Source organism: Symphalangus syndactylus, chromosome 2, assembly GCF_028878055.3.
Source record: "Symphalangus syndactylus isolate Jambi chromosome 2, NHGRI_mSymSyn1-v2.1_pri, whole genome shotgun sequence".
Lineage (NCBI taxonomy): Eukaryota > Metazoa > Chordata > Mammalia > Primates > Hylobatidae > Symphalangus > Symphalangus syndactylus.
The window spans coordinates 12,457,401-12,472,649 of record NC_072424.2 but is presented as its reverse complement, the minus strand read 5'-3'; the positions used below and the strand labels follow the sequence as shown (position 1 = coordinate 12,472,649).

The window sequence follows — 15,249 nt, the reverse complement described above, 5'->3', positions numbered from 1 at the left end:
CACGGCTCACTGCAGCCTCGACCTCCTGGGCTCAACTGATCCTCTTGCTTCAGCTTCCCAAGTAGCTGGGACTACAGGCATGTGCCAGCACGCCCAGACAGAAACTTTCTTCATAATAAAAATAAAAGCACATACGATGCACAAACACTTTAGCTTTTATATTTATTTTTTGATTTCTGAATTTATTTCTTGGATGTGTTTCTAGAAGTGAGACCACAAAGTAGGAGATCTTATAACCATTTTTGAATACAGCCAAATTGTTTTTTTAAAGAATTGTGTAGTATACAGTGCAATCCTCAATCTAAAACAGTTTTATCACAGTCTTAAACAACACTGAATATTATTACCATTACATGTTTTTCATCTAATTTTATAGGTAAAATGGTACCTTACAGTTATTTTAATTTCTCCTTTTTTTTTTTCTTTCTGAGACAGGGTCTTGCTCTTTCGCTCAGGCTGGAGTGCAGTGGCATGATTATGGGGTCTCTCTAGGTTGCCTAGGCTGGTCTCTTCCTGGCCTCAAGTGATCCTCTCACCTTGGCCTCCAAAAGTGTTGGGATTATAGGTGTTGGTCGGCCACTGCACCCGACCTAGAACGTATTTTTGATTAATGGTTGCTGTAAATATCTGATCAAGCCATGATAAACTGATTTGAGGTGACAGCCACCGCTGTTCTCATATAGCATCCCCCTCAGTTTGCAGTCATCTTCATTGTGGACCATATGCCACCAGAGGCTAGACTGCAGATGCCCCTTGCCAGTGAAATTTGACTTCAGTAAATTTTCAGATGAGTTTCGGAAGAGCAGGGAAACTACAATTCTGCCTTAAGGTGTTCTATTTTTATATAGCAAATATATTTATATTTGCTTTTTTTGTTTATCATTTCCCACTTTTCATGATACTGATCACAACTGCAAATTCCAATACAGTGTATGATCACCACTTCTCTCTGTAGCTTTTGAGATGTGGTCAACTGTTTATCATAAGGATGCTGAATAATCTGATTTTGTTTTGTTTTGCTAATTTGTTTTTTGAGTCTCCTCTTGGTGCATTTCTTTTACAATCCTTTTAAAAAATGTAGGATGCTAAGCCTAATATTGTGTAGTAGTTTACATAAACTTTATAGTTTTCTACGTTCAAACCTATAATTTGTGAGTGATACCTTTTTACTATGATTTCTGATGTACTTGAGCCATGTTTTATGCCATCTTCTGAGTAGCCGTAGGGACTGAGTGGCGACAGTGTTTGAAGCCCTTTATTATTCTATATTCCCATTTATTACTTGACAAATGGCACCAGAGGCATAAAATTGTTTTATTTGTCAGATTTGCATAAGAACTTTCTTACAAAAAGCTTTTATGGTACGTAACACCTCCATAAATTCTCATAATCGTCCTTTTGAGGTACTTCTTACAGTTTTACTGTTGTTCTTCTTCCTTTTTCATTATTTGGGAAACTTTTAAAATAAGAAATATTTGTCATGATGAAGAGATCCTACAAATTTGAAAGAACCATTGAAAATTGAACATAAGGTCTCCTTTTTCTTTTTGCTTTTTTAGAAAACAATCTTTAGAAAATTTTTTAGAAAACACAATCTTTAGAAATCTTTAGGAAAGTTAAAATAAAATTAAAGCCTGACTTTGCGATGAAATTATGTACTTGGTTAAATTTGGATGCTGGTTATCAGACTTAAAAAAAAAAAGTACCTTTTCAAAGATCTGAGATTATGACCAAGAAAAAATAGAGTTCTAAAACTTCTGTATAAAAAGTAGCATGTAAGTTGTGTCTATGAATGTGTATCTGTGGGTGTGTTGTATCAGTTTTATAAAACTTGAATAGAGAGTCTATAAAAACAGTTCTCAAGAGTGTTTCTACTGATAACAGATAAATACAGATAGGGATATAAACATCATGGTTAAATAAATAAATAGCAAAAAAGATTAGCTTTTGAATTTTTCAAAATGTTGATTTTCGTCACCTTAGGAAAGATGTGTTACTTGTTTATACATCCAGCACGGTTAAGTCCTAGTGTCAAGTGAGCCAGACTGTCGTCATAGATATACTTATCTCTCCTTGCAACTTTAGCTGTTTTATAAAGCTTGGGGATGATAACATTTACAAATAGAGAGACTTGTTCATGTATTAGTAGTAAATTCAGAGTACTTTCTCACTGTGATGTGTGCTTTCTGCCCTAAGTATATACAGTCTTTTCAGATTTATCTATGAGCTATCTTGCTAATTGTTTTGCCCACATTCTATAGCCTTCCCCTCCTGCTGATGCGACTCTTCCTCTTCCAGACTTCATGCTGAAACTGATGCAGCATTGGACTGGCTTCCTACCCATGCCCATAGCGTCTGCAAGTAAACATCAGCCAAACTCTCTGCCTTCTTAGTCTCCACTACTGGTTGCTGTGGGCTTTCTGTACCATCTTTCCTTTCATGGACTGGGCTCCTGAAGGTCAGCAGCCTCCCTGACCTCGGTGCTATAATAAGCTGCCTTCCCTTCTTCCGCTTGCACACAGCATCTCTATACTTTATTCAAACAATTACCTGGTTTGCATTGTCTCACTTTTTCTGACCAAGTTTTCTTGATCATTTAAAAATTTCCTTGGGGTTCAAGCCAGTTCACAAGCTAGACCTGATTTAAAATGAATAATTTAAGGAAATCTGGAGAACGAACTAATAGTAGATTTTTCACCCCCGGTCTACATTTTTTTGAGACGGAGTCTCGCTCTGTCGCCCAGGCTGGAGTGCAGTGGCGCGATCTCAGCTAACTGCAAATTCCGCCTCCCGGGTTCACGCCATTCTCCTGCCTCAGCCTCCCGAGTAGCTGGGACTACAGGTGCCACCACCACGCCCAGCTAATTTTTTTGTATTTTTAGTAGAGATGGGGTTTCACCATGTTAGCCAGGATGGTCTCGATCTCGTGACTTCATGATCCGCCCACCTCGGCCTCCGAAAGTGCTGGGATTACAGGCACGAGCCACCGCACCCGGCTGCCCCGGTCTACATTTTATATCTCTACTCTTAAGAGGCAGTATGGTACAAGGTTAAAAGTAAGGGACTTCTGAGCCAGATTATCTTCATTTTAATCCTGGTTCTACCAGTTATTTCTGTGTGACCTTGGGTAAGTTATGTAACTTCTCTGTGCCTCAGATTGTTTATAAGGGAGATAGTAAAAATCCTTACAGCATATAGAGTTGGTGAAGTTAAATGTGGTGAAAGTTAAATGAATAAATAAAGCATCCACACTAGTACATGACCCAAATTAAGTGTCATGTAAGTGTTGCTGCACTGCAGTTCTCCTCAGTAATGGCCTGTGACCTGCCATTTCTGTCGGCTCTTACCAAGGCTCAGTGCTGCCCCGGACCTCTGCTCCATTGTCATAGTAATGTTTGCACTCTGCTAGTCACCTGTAAATATACATATTTTAGGATCCTAAAACCAATATCCTAAAATATGTATATTAGCAGATGATGACAAAAACACTAGAATTTTTATCAAAGAGAAATTAGAAAGTATACGGGTATAATATTGTAAGGATTAGGATACACCTGTCACATTACTCTAGGTTGTCTAAGAAACAAAGCAAAACAAATTGGGTGTCATCCACTATTTTTTTGGCATCCTAAAAATAACTAGCTCTTACTTGATGAGGTCATTCATTCATGACCTGACCATCCAGGTCCTATATGGCAATAATAGCTTTTTGCAAAAAGCAACTCTTGCCTAAGTGGAGATTCGCATCTTGATGAGTTTTGTATGAAAGTAAAGAAGATGCAGGAACATTATCAATGGGCCGTACACTAACCATTGGCATTTCTGTGTGAGCAACGTGTTGCATAGTTGTGTGATTTGGCAGCAGCTGGTCCATTGCTGACACGTGTGTGTGTTCACTGAGGCTTCACTCACACCTAAGGCTTCCTTGGAGAGACCATGCTGCCATTACATTTGGATCACTACCTGCCCCCATCACACACACACACACACACACACACACACACACACACACACACACACAAACATGAACCAACTTTCCAAGCACCACACCCACCTTTTCCAGGCTCTGTAGCAGATCTGGAGGGGTGATGGCTAGCAGTGAGGGTTTTGGCTCCATCATGGCCAGCTCTGGTGGCAGTGGGCCACCTGTGGCTGGTGCCAAGCTCACTGATGGAGATCTCTCATTATATACCTACATCAATGGTCAGTAAAGAACAAGCCATAAGAAACTCTTGGATATCTGGGAATGTTATCTTTTTACTCCTCATATAACTTCATGGTGAACTGTTTTGAAATTTGACATTAATTTAGAATTTCTTGCCTGTTCTGATCTCTAGTAGGATTCTAGGCTGGATGTCTTTGGAATTGAAATACTTGTTGGCTTCTGGTTATTCTGGGGGTAATCCATAACAGTCTACCATTCCTGGTGTTTGGTTTTAGTGGGCTGTGAAAAAAATCATTTGTTCAACACTGATGTCATGATACAAGGATGTGAAGATGTGAGTCATCGTGACATCACCAGCCAGAATTGCTGGGATTCAGTGAGATGACTCACAATAAGAGGTCAGTGTCTGGCCCAATAGTTCTTTCTTCCACATGTATCCCTCAGTGTCTAGAACCCTGAAATTGGTTTCTCTAAGAAAACCAAGAGGCCCGTAAGGGTAATGTATATTGTTGATTTTTATGGTTATTTTTCAAAAACTAATATTTTAAACATCAAAATTATTTCAAATGGTAATGTACTCAATATACCATTTGGTTTAAGATGTTAACATTTTGCCATATATATCCTAAAGTCTTTTCATGAAGAAATAAAACCTTGCAAATACACTGGTAAGACCCCCCTCCTGCCCATCATGCCCCCATCCCTTCTGTTATGTTGTTGAGGTGGTGTATGTTCTTCCCATCAGCTTTTTAACTTTTACTACATATCTGTGCATTCATAAATAACATGTAGTGTTTTTTTTGTGTTATGTAGTGTGTCCTTTTGCAACCCATGTTTTCCACCCATTCATTTTGAATTGATCTATGTTGCAGGTGTATACAAAACTCATACAGCTAATTTCTTTTAGTTGTTGTACAGGATTTTACTGTAGGAAATATGCCATCATTTATTTAGATACTTTTTAACTTAATTATCACAAAACACTTTGTGGTATTTTAAACTGAGTTTCAGAGAACATATTCAAACCTACGTTTATCCAATTCCATCATGCTTTCTATAAACATTTGGAAAATAAAGTTAGGAAAATGAGCTTGCAGCCTGCCTAGCGTATCTCTGGGGTCTTTGTGTAAGGGAAATTGTTGGCTGTGTGCCCCACTGGCCTGGGGTGGGCAAGACCAGGGTAGCCCTGTCTTCCTCAGTGGGTCTGCACTGCAGGAGGACCCCTGGGTCTTCAGAGGGTGGCCAGTCAGCTACTTGGGACATTGGCTCAAGGGAAAGGCAAGATTCTTTTTTTTAAAAAAAATGAGCAATGCAGTGAATCTGTGATATATTTGAGGCTCAAGAAGGATTGAGTTACAGGGAGAAGTTTCAAAGGAAGTGTAAGACATGGACCTAGCCCGTAAGAAACTTAAAGTATAGCAGGGGAGACAAAACTAACATAGAACAATTGCATGCTAAACAGCTTGGTATACACTCTACTGTACCCCTTGTTACCTTTGGCAAAAATGAGATATTCTGTGTTTTTCTTTGCACCTTTATTTCTCACCCAACAATACTTAGTGGAGGTCCTTTCAAAGCACCTAGTATAGAACAAATTCATTTTTCAAAGGGTGTATAATGTTCCACTTTATGGACATAGAATAACTTATTTGTCCATTCTCTTATAAATGGGTCATCTTTTTTTTGTTGTTTTGCTGTGAACTGCTGAAAACTATAGTAATGTCCTGTGTGTCTTTGTGTGTATCTATTTTTATTTTTTTAATTTTTATTTTAGGTTTGGGGGTACGTGTGAAGGTTTGTCACACAGATAAACATGAGTCACAGGAGTTTGTTGTACATAATATTACATCACCCAGGTATTAAGCTCAATACCCAGTAGTTACCTTTTCTGCTCCTCTCACCCTCCCCCTTCAAGTAGACCCCAGTGTCTGTTGTTTCCTTCTTTGTGTTCATAAGTTCTTCTCATTTAGCATCCTCTTATAAAAGAGAACATGCGGTATTTGATTTTGTGTTCCTGCATTAGATGATAGCCTCCAGTTCCATCCATGTTCCCGCACAAGACCTGATCTCTTTCTTTTTTATGGCTGCATAATATTTCATGGTGTATATGTACCACATTTTCTTTATCCAGTCTGTCATTGATGGGCATTTAGGTTGATTCCATGTCTTTGCTATTACGAACAGTCGGTGCAATGAACATTCACATGTGTGTTTGTGGTAGAATGGTTTATATTCCTTGGGTATATACCCAGTAATGGGATGGCTGGGTCAGATGGTAGTTCTGGTTTTAGCTCTTTGTGAAATTGCCATACTGCTTTCCACAATTGTTGAACAAATTTATCCCACCAACAGTGTATAAAGGTTCCCTTTATGACATCGCCAGCATCTGTTATTTTTTTGGCTTTTTAATAATAGCCATTCTGACTGGTGTGAGATGGCATCTCTTTGTGGTTTTGATTTGCATTTCTCTAATGATTAGTGATATTGATCTTTTTTTCATATGCTTGTTGGCCACACGTATGTCTTCTTTTGAGAAGTGTCTGTTTATGTCTTTTGCTCAATTTTTAATGGGGTTGTTTATTTTTCTCTTGTAAATGTGTTTAAGTTCTTTATAGATGCTGGATATTAGACCTTTGTCAGATACATAGTTTGCAAATATTTTCTCCCATTCTGTGCCTTTTAAGTGGGGGCATTTAGCCTGTTTACATTCAAGGTTGGTATTGATATGTGTGGATTTGATCCTGCCGTTGTGCTGTTTGATCGTATCATTGATCCTGTCATTAGCTGGTGCTGTCACTGATCCTGTCATTAGCTGGTTATTATGTTGGCTTGTTTGTGTGGTTGCTTTACAGTGACACTAGTCTGTGTGTTTAAGTGTATTTTTGTATCAGCTGGTAGCAGTCTTTCCTTTCTATATTTACTGTTCCTTCCAAGATCTCTTACAAGGCAGGTCTGGTAATGAAGTTCCTCAACATTTGCTTACCTGAAAAGGATCTTGTTTCTCCTTCACTTAGGAAGCTTAGTTTGGCAGGATATGAAATTATTGGTTGAAGATTTTTTTTTTAAAGAATGTTGAATATAGGCCTGTAATCTCTTCTGGCTTGTAGGGTTTCAGCTGAGAGGTCCACTGTTCGCCTAAGGGGATCCCTTTGTAGGTGACCTGCCCTTTCTCTCTAGCTGCCTTTAACATTCTTTCATTTCAGCCTTGGAAAACCTGACAATTATGTGTCTTGGAGATGATCTTCTTGTGTAGAATCTTGCAGGAGTTCCCTGTATTTCCTGAATTTGACTGTAGGTCCCTCTAGTAAGGTTAGGGAAGTTTTCATGGATGATATCTAGGAATATATTTTCCAAGTTGTTTGCTTTCTCTCCCTCCCTTTCAGGGATGCCAGTGATTTGTAGATTTGGCCTCTACATAATCCCATTCTTCTCGGAGGTTTTATTCATTCCTTTTTATTTATGTTTTCATTTTTGTCTGACCCATTTCAGAGAACCAGTCCTCAAGTTCTGAGATTCTTTCCTCAGTTAGGTTTATTCAGCTGTTAATACTTGTGATTGCATTGTAAATTTTTTTTTTTTTTTTTGAGACGGAACCTCGCTCTGTCACCCAGGCTGGAGTGCAGTGGAACAATCTCTGCTCACCGCAATCTCTGTGTCCTAGGTTCAAGTGATTCTCCTACCTCAGCCTCCCGAGCAGCTGGGACTACAGGTGCCTGCTACTACGCCTGGCTAATTTTTATATTTTTAGTAGAGATGGGGTTTCACCATGTTGGCCAGGCTGTCCTCAAACTCCTGATCTCAGGCAATCCACCTGCCTCAGCCTCCCAAAGTGCTGGGATTACAGGAGTGAGCTACTGTGCCCTGTTGTAAAATTATTGTATTGTATTATTTAGCTCTGTCAGACCCGTTAGGTTCTTTTTTATGCTGGCTGTTCTATCCTTCAGCTCCTGTATCATTTTACTGTGATTCTTCTTTTCCTTAGATTGGGTTTCACCATCCTCCTGAATCTGTGATCTTTGTTCCTATCCATATTCCGAATTCTACTTCCTATATTCCAGCCAGTTCTGCCCAGTTACGAGCTCTTATTGGAGAACTGGTGTGGCCATTTGGAGGACATATGACACTCTGGCCATCTGAGTGTTATCAGAGTTCTTGCTGGTTCTTTCTCATCTCTGAGTATGGGTGTTCCTTTAATGTAGATTGAGTATGGTCAACAGACTTCTTTTCTGGATGTTTTCACTGGGCTGATGCTTTGTGTAGGGTCTTTGAAGCTTACTTGTTGTCTCTGGTTTCAGAGCGGGGTATGTTAATGAGGTATTTTTGGTGTTGAAGCTTTGGGGTGTGATCCAGTAGGTGGCGCTTAGGTGTATTGGTCAGTTGCTAGACTCTTGTTTGGTTGTGTGGCTCCCGTTTCCTCACAGTTTCCGCCATGTTCCCTTTCAGTGCTCTGAAACTGTGCGTTCCTCTCCCACTTGAGTGCTGGCTCTCCTTGGCACTCCTGGGATGCCCACTGCAGCTCTGGGGTGATCTCAGTGTTTGTTCCTTTCCCAGCTTAGAGGCAGCAGAGGAAGAGATCTTAGCAGGGGTTGTGGCCAAGGGTCATTTGCTTGACTCCTGGGGGCTCCACCTCAGAGAGATGTGGGTCAGCATTCACTCGGTGCAGTCAGCCCAAGATGGAGGGTTTGTGCTCTGTGCCTAAGCCAGGGGTTCCCTGTCTGGTGATGAGCCATGCTGGGGAGAGGGGGTGTGGGACCTGTGGGAGACAGACTGGCTGCCTCTCCTTGAGTCGACTGTAGCTTATTGGATGTGTAGATAAGGCACTCTTAGAGTCTTTGCTCCTTTGTTAGAGGGTGGCAAGGGCAGTTCCACTGCTGAGGTAGTGGCAGAGAGGCTTTCAGTTGCCCCTGGAGGCTCTGTTTAGGGAGTTGCTGAGTTGGTACCGGCTCCATAGCTCTGGCGGGGGTAGCTGGAGGCCCAGGCCTGGAGGACCTGTCCAGTGAGGAGATATGGGAACAGGCACCCATGTAACAGTCTGGCCACTTTTCCATAGGGCTGCTGTGGTATGCTTGGGGCCTGCTCCAGTCCCTACTCACCTCAGATTTTCCAGAACCTGGAGGTGTCACCAGTGAAGGCTGAGAAACAGCAAAGATGGCAGCCTGTCCCTCCCTCTGGGAGCTTCGTCCCAGGGAGGTGTGGACCTGGTGTCGGCCCAAAGGCACCTGTAGGAAGTGGCTGGAGACCCTGGTTGGGAGGTCCCGGCCAGTGAGGAGGAAAGGGATTGGGACCCACTTAAAAATGCAGTCCGGCCACGTTTTGGGAGAGCAGTTGTTCTGTGCTAGGGGTCCGCTTCAGCCCCCGATCGCCTCGGATACTATGAGGCTCAAAGGCCGGAACGGCTAAGGCACCTGAACAGCAAAGATGGTGGCCCACCTCTCCCTCTGGGAGTGCCATCCCAGGGGAAATTCAATGTCCATCTGTCAGATGGACAGCTCGGGCAAGGGTGGCTGGAGGCCCCAGTTGGAAGGTCCTGTCCAGTGAGGGAACAGGATAGGTACCTGCTTAAAGCAGCTGTCTGGCCACATTTCGGTAGAGCAGCTATGCTGTACTGGGGGATCCCTTCTGCCCTGTGTTGGCTCAGACTCTCCAAAGCCTGAAATCTAGAATGGCTAAGGTGCCCAAACAGCAAAGCTGGTGGCCTGTCCCTCCCCCTGGGAGGTGCTTCTTAGGGAGGTGCAATGCTGCTACTGGTAGCTGGCTGGAATTCCAAGCCAGTGGGTCTTATCTCATGAGGTGCAGTGGAAGTGGGGGCTGTTGCTGCTCAGCCGCCTGGATTCATCCTCTCTGCTAAGGGGTATGTACAGGAGTCTAACCTCTCACTTTGCCAGAGCTACGGCTACTTTTGCTGGAAAGCCTGAGTAGCTAAGGCTCCAGGGTCTCTACGCGTGCCTGAGCGGCTGCTCTGCCAAGACTCCACGCAGCTCTGTCAGACTGAAGACTGAAGGCGCTGGTAGAGAGGGGTTTACATGGAGAGCTCCTGACCCGAGGTTTGCAAAGATCTGTGGGAGAAGCATGGTTTCTGGGTGGCTCATTCAGTCATTGCTTCTCTGGGCATGGGAGGATCCCCTGGCTCCGTGTTGACCCCCAGTGGGCCATTGTCCTGTCTTGCTTTTCTTTGTTCTCTGTGGGTCAGGTTGTTTCCTTGATTAGTCCCAGTGCGAGTACCTGGCTGTTTCAGTTGAAAGTGTTGTATTCACTCGTCCCTTCTGTTCCTCTGTGTGAGAGTCAGGTACACCAGCTGCTTCTAGTCAGCCATCTTGGCCACTCACTCTTATGTGTATTTATGCTCTGATTTCTGCAGAAGTTTCCAGGGGTGGGATGGTGAGACAGGGATATGTGTATTTTTAATTTTAATAGATGCTTCCATATTGCCCTCTAAAAAGGCGATAATTCATATTTCCTACAACCAGCATGAGAATATCCTCTCCCTATCTTGTGAATTCCAATAGTTATGAAATTTCTTTTTCAGTTTCTGACTGGATATAAAGTTATACCCCATTGTTACCGATTTCTGTGAGCACTAGGGGATGATATGAGCATCTTTCCAGATATTATCTTGGCAATTTGTTTTCTTGTGTGCTGCTCATCTTTTGCTAGGTTTGTTACTAACCTTGGGCCTTTATTCTTGGTTAGTTTCTGAGGACTGTTTATACAGCATAGATGTCAACCCTTTGTCATCTATGTTCCAGATATTTGGATCAGATAGAGCATTTGTCTCTTGGCTTTGTTAGTCACTGAAGGATTATAGAAGCAAACTGAGTTCTAGCAGGTCAAGTACAACCTTATTAGTTTGATATGTTAAGCAGCCCTTTGGAAGGGTCAGTGGGGGTGGCATGATATTGATGGGCATGGTACAATATATGCTTGTTGAAGACTGTGGTAGCTCACACATCAGCTGAATTTTGTATCTCTTTAGCTTTTCAGGGGTTCTTTAAGCAACGGGGAGGTATGCTCATATGTGTGCCTTATGCTCAGAAAAATATCTGGATCACCAAGCAGCTGTAATCCACTCGACTGGTCTCTCTTCCTTATGGAAACTGGGTCCTGAAATTCGGTATCATTCTTTTTTTAGAAATCACGCCACCCTCAAAGCCTCATCCACCTGTTGTGGGCAAAGTGACTCATCACAGCATTGAATTATACTGGGATGTGGAAAAGAAAGCCAAACGCCAAGGACCTCAGGAGCAGTGGTTCAGGTTCTCCATTGAAGAAAAAGACCCCAACATGCACACTTATGGTATCATTTATACGTAGGTGCAGTGTTGAATTGCTTGCCACTTTGCCTTGACTTCCTGATTAGCTGGAATGATTTCTGTTGTCTCTAAAAAGCCACTGCTTGTTTCAAATTAAAGAATGAGTCAGCATCATTTGTATTCATGCTCTTTTATGAATTACAATTTTTGGAAAATAGGCATTAGCAGTAACTTTGAAATTAAACCTCTGTACCTTTGAGAGCTTTGACTCCTGAAATATTTTAATGATACGTATTTAAAATCCAGAATGTAGAGACAGACTCAAACAATAGCTTGATGCAACTAGGTGAGCTTCCCATCAGGCTGCTGTGTTCACTGACGTGGAATGGCCCCGCATGGTCTACCCTGGCCAGCTTCTCTGATCTCATGTCATACCATTGTCCCCTTGTCAACTGTCTTATACCACGCTGGCTGCCTCTCAGCCTTGGCAGGCCAAGCTGGTTCCCATCGCAGGGTCTTGCTTGTTGCTGTTGCCTTGAATACATTTCCTTCTGTTTTTATACAGCTGGTTCCTTCACACCATGCCAATCTCAGATGAAATATCCCCCCGCCCCAGAAGGCCATGTGAAGTAGCCATCCTTCCACGCAGGCCTCCTGTAGCTCAGAACCTCGTTTTGTATGCCACGTAGCATTTAGCTCTGTTGGGCTTATTTTACTTGTTTACTTGTTTGCTTAGTTTGTTTACCTTGTTGTTTACTTGTTTATTTCTTTTACTTGTTCCTTTCCTGCCTCCCCACCCAGTATTAAACTCGGTGAGAGACAAGTAAGACTCCTGCCTGCTTAACGCTCTAGCCGGTTCCTTGACAGTGCTGGCTGTTAATATAGCAGGCCTTCCAAATGCTTCTTGTATGAACAAATACCACCAGGAGTAATCAAGAAGTCATTTTTGGCCAGGCATGGTGGCTCATGCCTGTAATCTCAGCACTGTGGGAGGCTGAAGTGGGTGGATCCCTTGAACCTGGATGTTCAAGACCAGCCTAGGCAACATAGCGAAATCCCATCTCTACAAAAAATCCAAAAGTTAGCCAGGTGTGGTGGCTTATGCCTGTAGTCCCAACTACTTGAGAGGCTGAGGTGGGAGGATCACTTGAGCCTGGGAGGTTGAGGCTGCAGTGAGCCACGATTGTGCCACTGCACTCCAGCCTGGGTGACAGAGTGTGAGACCCTGTCTCAAAAAAAAAAAAGAAAAAGTTATGTTTTTCTTCTTAGTCTTCATATCATCTCTGACTTATTTCTTCCCCTTGATAGATTTACCACTTGAAAAATGCAAAATGACTATTTTGTGATTCAGGAATACCAAAAATGAGATACAAATATGGTTTTTAGTGAAACTTTTAATTTTGAAATAATTATAGATTCATATCCAGTTGTAAGAAATAATACAGAGTGATTGTACCTTTTCCCATTTCTCCCCTATGGTAACGTCTTTGAAAATAATAGTGCAGTGTCACAGTCAGGATATTGGCATTGATGCAGTCAAGATGCAGAACAGGTTCATCACTTTCCTGGCCTTTTCTCAAGTTTGCATTGTGATAAAAGTGCTGACATGAGGAGATAGGTATGTTTGTGTGTATAAAATATCTATAAATATGTATATAATCTGTATATGAAGGCTCAACTGCAACTGTTACTTGAGTGATAATATATCTGATATTTGAGAAATTTCTCTGTACCTTAAAAAGAATCTGAAATGTAGTTACAATGTAAAAATAGTTCTTGTTCTAACTACTCAAATGTTATTTTAATCATGTCGTTTTACTCATTGAAGGTATGCTTTTTCTATCTAAAAGCATGAATTATGAGAAGCATTTCTCTGGAGAAAGAAAAAGACATCTTTCTTTCCCCCATCACCTTAGCACCACAAGCTGTGTTGGGCAGGTCAGTGGGGCCATCCTGCATCGTTCTTTCTTCCTTGGCTATTCCTTTGCTGGATGGCCAGGTAGGCAGCCTCAGCTAGAGAAACCACAGCTGCGTGTGCTGGCTTCCAGCCTGAGGTGTGTGTCTGTGTGTCTCCCCAGAGACCTGGTTGCTGTCAGGCTGGAGAACGCACTCACACTCTGACGACAGCCTGGCATTGTGGGGCTGGCAGTGACATCTGTGGTCCCCGCTGTAAGGACAGTGGGGAAATGCCTGCATTTCTCGCAGAATTATACAGTACAAATCTTGACGCTAGGTGGCAGAATTAGGCTGCATTAATCTTGACCTCTTTTGCTTCCTTATTTCTTTCTCTACATAGCATTAAAACTAGCAAATGCTTTTCTTGTAAAAAGTGATTATCTAGAATACCTGATGTTTGGATTGTGGATTTAAGAACTTCTTCCTGATTTGTGAGTTTCTGTTCCCATCAGACATCAGTCTATCTGGAATCAATGATATTGTCTTTGACTTGGGCTTTCCTCCATGGCTTCACATAGCCAGTCAGTTACTGAATTCTCCATTTGTAGAATTGCTTTTGTGCTTTCCCTCATTAGCTGGGTTTTCCCCTGCAGGATGTAAACTCCATTTCTGTCTAGCTCATTTGTGGATCCCCAGCTCCTACACCTGCCCAGTGTATTTTCTGATGGAAGGAGTTGACTTTATTCCTTTTTTTTTTTTTTCCTCATCATTCTATCTTGCTGGGCTAATTTCCATTTTAATCTTTCTTTTGTCAAATTGTCTTTGGTGGGTCTCCATTGCTTGAAGGATAAAGGCAAAATTCCTTGGACTAACATTTAATGCCTTTCACAGTTTCCCCACACCTGCCTTTCTTGTTGCCTCTTATTTCTCAGCACAAACCCTCCAGTCAGATTTCCTACTGTCCTTTGAATATGCCTTGACGTTTTCTGCATGTGTGTTCAGTTGTTTTCCGTGTTTGGACAGATTGTCCCCTCTCACCCTATTCTTTCTTCTGCCCTGGTCAGATTTTACCTCCACCGAGAAGCTCTCCTTACTACCCTATTGTCTGTGCCCTAAATTCCTGTGATCATTGCTGCCCATGCCACGCATTCCATTTATTCCATCAGCGTGTATTATTGAGTGTCTGCCATGTGTCAGACACTGCTCCGGATGCTGGGGATATGGCACTGGGAAAAAATTCCTCCCTCGTGATGAGGAAGGCAAACAATAAATAAGATACATAAGTAAAAATAGGTAGTCAGCAGGCAATACATACTGAGGGGCAGCAGCATAGGAAAAATTGAGGGCCTGGGGTAGAGGTGGGGAAGTCTTCACCAAGAAGGTAACTTCTGAGTAGATCCGAAGCAAGGATACCTGGAGCCTTGCAACTATCTGGGGGAAGAACCTTCCAGACATAGCAAAGGGCAGGTGAGAAAGCCTGGCGGTACAAATGTACCTGGCTGGTCCCAGGAGCATTGAGGAGCAGAGGGAACAAGGAGGAAAGTAATGGGGGCAAGGGCAGCTGGGTCATGAGAGGTCACTGCCTGGGCCTTGAGGGTTATTGGGAGAACTCTGGCTTACTCTGAGAGAGGCGGGGAAAGCCACTGGAGATTGTGAAGCTGAGAAGAGGCGTGATCCGGCTTATGTTTTACGAGGATCCCTCTGGCTGCTGAGTTGGGAACAGGCTGTAGGGAGGCCAGGCAGCAAGCAGCAGGGAGGACTGACGAGGAAGCTTTTGAAACAGTTTAGGTGGGTGACAACACAACAGTGTGGAAAGTGGAGGATGCAGGATATGCTTTAAAGGTGGGTTTAAGAACTTGCTGGTGGACAGGATATGGGATGTGAGAGAGAGAGAGGACGCTCAAGGGATATGTGGCAGCCAGCACAGGCCCAGTGATG

General features: G+C 42.6%; 1 protein-coding gene across 1 annotated transcript in view; it reads left to right on the top strand.

Annotated features, from left to right (window-relative positions):
- The window catches only part of FANK1 (fibronectin type III and ankyrin repeat domains 1), a 122,349-nt gene that overhangs the window by 81,413 nt on the left and 25,687 nt on the right, over positions 1-15,249 (top strand). Inside the window, 1 exon segment of the mRNA XM_055245989.2 lies at positions 11,295-11,472. Coding sequence (XP_055101964.2) covers positions 11,295-11,472 — 178 coding nt within the window.